Genomic DNA, 5,000 nt, shown 5'->3' with positions numbered 1-5,000 from the left:
TGTACCCATCCCACGCCTATTCAATACCGATTTGTTGTCCCTATTCATCTTAACTCTTTAAGAAAGAAGGGCATCCCTGTCACCCGCAACATTGTTCGGATCGGAAACGATGCAGCAAGACACAGTCGCGATAGAGATTTGTTCTATGAACGGGGGTAGTAGATGGGAACTCACATGGTAATGATATAGTACGACGTCATAGTATTACGTTGTTGCAGATTGACGTTATACTAGAATGAACAGAGCCTTTTGTTTACGTTTGTTGCCCCAGGCTGCCACTGGATGATGGCCTGGGAGAGATTTATGCCTCATCCGGCTTCCTGCAGCTTTGAAGCCAACGCGCGTGAATAAAACTTTTCAAGAAATTATATTCCCAAAGTGTACATTTGTTTCTCCTTTGGCAGTTCCTCTTAGGCTGCCAAGCGCAGGTCTGCAGGATCCTCATTTTGTTGCCAAGCCGAGCAGATTTGTATTAAACCTTTCAAAGCGGTGACGCGAGGCATAGTTCCTGTCACCAGTCGATTTTGTTCACCACGACGCTAACCCCCGTGTGAGTGTAAATCAGAGAGTACACCCGTTCAAGTAGAGGATCGGCTCTTTAACCGAACACAATCGCCTGGAGTTCGTTACAAAGAAGTCTTTTAAAAGCGTTACTGTATTGAGGGAGGTCGTCTTGTTTTGTATTCAGTGCTGCGACTCAGACAAATATATAATTTTTTTTTTGTACCGTCAGTCTAAGTCCATTTATCTTACGTAGGCTTATATCGGGATTCTTATCAACTTGTACCTTGGTGGCACACTTGAATTACCTTATTCTGGCTAAGGAAAGGCGATTTACTTTTGGAATTAATTTACAGATGCTTTCTAAATTACTATTTTATAATACTTCCTGTAGATTAAAAAAAATCGGACTGAATCAAGTAACTGTTCTTACCTCTGCTAACATATGGTAGGCAGATTCAAAGACCTACTTTTTTCCGTACCACATCTATGGTTTGTTTAGAGACAGAGGAAGATTAGAGTGAGGAACAGAATCACAGTTACAGTGATAGATAGTTACGTAGATATAGATAGACTGCTAGACAGATATATAGTCAGGGAGATAGAATGACAGATAGAGACTGGTGTATATACAGTATATATACAGTATATATATATATATATATATTATATATATATGTTATATATATATATGTTTCATTAAAAGTGATGGCTAGTTGTGCATTAATAATTTTCTTAAAGGTATTTTCCATATACCTTATTAAGGATTTGTTTTCCTTGGGAAGGAAATTTATGACTTGGCTGTATGTAGTCATATTAGCTAGATCGCGATTTCGGGTTCAAGACCCTTCTTCAGTAGCTATAGGGATAAGAATTAATCCGAAGATTCTAGTAAAGATCTAAGTTTTATACTAGAGTTTCTATACTTGCTAATCACTGGGGGAGGTCACCTGGTATTACGGGCAGGGACGAAATGTCACGTGCGCTAGGGAGCCTCCGGGTTTGTGTTGTGGCGGAATGTGGCATGCTTATGGTTATAGCGTTTTGTCTCGTAGTTGGACGAGTGGTGTTTTGTCTCGTATTGGCGTTTTTGGTGTTATGTCTCATGTTTGTATTTGTAACGGTTTGTCTCATGCTTGGAAGGGCTCTAAGGTCTTTCTGCTTGTACATTTAGGTTTGGGCTCAACTCTTTAATGTTACAACGCTTCTAAAATTGGGAGGCGTCTATCGTCAGTACATAAATCCAAAATCTCGGTGTTTTTCTCTAGTGTCTCTCTTGCTAGTGTTATGCCGTGGGCTTCTCATAAGTAATTTTTAGGGGCTCCAGATGTCAGGTGGTATGAGAGGCGACGGGATAACCTCATTGTCGTCATGCCAATATAGGTGGATGGGAGGGCTTCACAGTTCCCTCGTGTACATGTGAACCTATAGATGACATGTGATTTCTGAAGTTCCTTTCTCTCATTTAGGGGGCTGTTTCTAATAAGGAGGTGGCTAGTTTTCTTAGTTTTATAATAAATCACTAGGTTTAGTATTTTTTCTGGATTGACTGGTTTTAATGTTTCTTTTAATAATTTGTTTCATAATGCATTCATCTTCTTTATAAGCTGACGAAAAAGTGGAATTATAATATATGTTGATTTTCTCTTTATTTTGTTTATCATTGTTGTTGTTATGCCAGCCGTTCATTATTTTCTTTGAAAATTTATCTCTTTTTCACTGAAGCCGTTATTGATCAGAACTTGAGTGGAACGTTCGATTTCATCATGCACTTGTGTCCATGTGCTGCAGTGAGTTAGTGCTCTTCGAATATAGGCACTGATGGTAGAGTCCTTATATCTTTGAGGGCACTCACTGGATCCATTAAGGCAGTGTCCAGGGTTAGTGGGTTTTGTGTACACTGTTGTATTAAAAGAATTTTCATTTTGTTTCACTGAGAGGTCGAGGAAGGGTAAAGCTCCGTCAGTGCTACTGAAGAAGGGTCTTGAACCCGAAATCGCGATCTAGCTAATATGACTACATACAGCCAAGTCATAAATTTCCTTCCTAAGGAAAACAAATCCTTAATAAGGTATATGGAAAATACCTTTAAGAAAATTATTAATGCACAACTGGCCATCACCTTTAATGAAACATGCATTAGAGAAAAACTCCTGCCCAAATACACTGACAATATATATAGATATTTTTATTTATATATATATATATATATATATATTTATATATATATATATATATATATATATATACATATATATATATAGACAAATTGATGGATAGATAGACAAAATAGACAAGCATATAGACAGGTAGCTAAATAGAAAGAGAGAGAGGGAGAAAGAGAAAGAGAGAGAGAGAGAGAGAGAGAGAGAGAGAGAGAGAGAGAGAGAGAGAGAGAGAGAGAGAGAGAGAGAGAGAGGGAGAGAGAGAGAGAGAGAGAGAGAGAGAGAGAGAGAGAGAGAGAGAGAGAGAGAGGTAGAGAGAGCGCGCGAGATGTATAGAGCATATCTCACTTATCCGTCAGGCTTCCAGCCGCGTTCCCTGTCTGGAACCTGTACGATTCCCTGTTACGCCGGACGCCCCGTTGATTCCGGGCCATCAGTGCCTGTGGCTCACATGAGAGGAATTCAATCCGGACTTCAGGACTGAATCCGAGCTTCAGGCGCTTTCATCACCGGAGCAAACGCTGAATAAACCCAGAATGTGTTTACAGTCATTGCCATGCAATCGGTGTTTATTAACAAAATCCCCGTGTTTTTGTACTGCCCGTGGTGTAGGGGGTTTGATATGAAACCCCTTCGGACAAGAGGCACTTAGTAGTCTTTCATGAGTGGAGAGTAGTCTTCACACACACACACACACACACACACACACACACACACACACACACACACACACACACACACACACACACACACACACACACACACACACACACACACACACATACACACACACACACACACACACACACACACACACACACACACACACACAGACACACACACACACACATATATATATATATATATATATATGTATATATATATATATATGTATATATATATACATATATATATACTGTATACATATATATATATATATATATTGTGAGTGTGTGTGTGTGTGTGTGTGTGTGTGTGTATGTGTGTACTATCTGATGGTTATTTCAGTCTGCATCCTAGGGTGCTATGAATATGAATAAAAATTAATTATGCACTACGTCACCATGTACAACTAGATAAGGCAAGTAACATGCCTTATCACCGAACGCCACCTCCAATAATAACACTGCCTCACCAAAGGAACGAATAGGAAAGTGTTCTAAAAAATGCTAATCATGTGTTATGACATTTATTGTAGTGGGGAGGGAGGAAGGGAGGGAAGGAGGGAAGGAAGGAAGGAGGGAAGGAGGGAAGGAAGGAAGGAAGGAGTTAGGAAAGAGGGTAAGGGGAAGATAGCTTCTTGGTTTAATAAGTATTGAAGCCCGGGAACTGGGCTTGTTTCTTTGCTGAGTGGCACTATGTGCGATTAGAATTAGTTTTTTAAGTTTAGTAGAGATTAAAAAGGGATTAACTAAGAATAAATGAGTTGATGTGAGGATTTACTACCTGAATAAAATTGCCTGGGTGCAGCCGGAACTATGTCCGGATAGTCTTAGAAAAAAAAAAATGGAAGATCAAAAAAATAAAATAAAATACTTGAATACAGTCCCGGTATTCTAAAACAGAAAGAAGAAAGGAAGATAAAAAAGGAAGAGAAAAAGGGAGGGCGGGGGAGAATATTCCTGAATGGAAAATCAGAAAAGAAGAAAGAAAAAGAAAGAAAGTAAAATGAAAATACCTCAACAAAGTCCCGGTAGTCTTAAAGGAAAAGAAAGAGAGAGAAAAAAAAAGAGGGGGGAGGGGAGATATCCCTCAATTGGATTTTACTCGGCTGCTCACGGGGCCACTACCGCTAAGGGTTGACTCAGTCAAAAAGGAGATGAAATATTGCTTTTGAGTGTTTGTTCTGAACCGTAATTGGATTAGATTCTATTATCTGAACTTGGATTCCTCTTCTGTTGCATGTACTTCTTCTGGAGGAGTATTGCGAAAGATCAAACTCCCCCTACTCCCCCCACTCCTCTCATCACTCCCTTCCTCTCCCCGACTCCCTCTCACATCCCGTAAACTACATGAGTGTGCTATGGATCTGTCCCTATATATAGTCCTGATGATGTGTAAGGTGCGCGTACGAAACGTTACATGGGCAATAAACAACGCACCCAGGGAGTCGAACCAGGGTTGTCACGATGTTATTCCTGGCAGAATGCACTTACAGCTTGCCGTTTGGGATTGGGGGAGGCCTCTCAAGATAATTGTAGAAAAGAGAAAAACGAAAAAAAAAGTAAAAGAAAATGCAGAGCCTCAAGCAATCCCCGCATCAACTCGATTAAAAGTCTTACGCCAAGCCTGGCCCAAACACGTAAACACCATTACAGACTCCACGTCAACCCC

At 40.0% G+C, this 5,000-nt stretch overlaps 1 protein-coding gene across 1 annotated transcript in view; it reads right to left on the bottom strand.

Moving 5' to 3' along the window:
• Nucleotides 1–946, bottom strand: part of LOC143023833 (uncharacterized) — a 27,781-nt gene extending 26,835 nt beyond the window's left edge. Inside the window, exon 1 of the mRNA XM_076182466.1 lies at nt 935–946. Coding sequence (XP_076038581.1) covers nt 935–946 — 12 coding nt within the window. The remainder of the gene's footprint in view (nt 1–934) is intronic.
• Nucleotides 947–5,000: the final 4,054 nt, after the last annotated feature.

This window comes from Oratosquilla oratoria, unplaced genomic scaffold (genome assembly GCF_046742065.1).
Source record: "Oratosquilla oratoria isolate Oo_2021 unplaced genomic scaffold, ASM4674206v1 SCAFFOLD65, whole genome shotgun sequence".
Taxonomy (NCBI): Eukaryota; Metazoa; Arthropoda; class Malacostraca; order Stomatopoda; family Squillidae; genus Oratosquilla; species Oratosquilla oratoria.
Note: the sequence above shows the minus strand (reverse complement) of the source record. Positions and strands in the feature narration are given on the sequence as shown.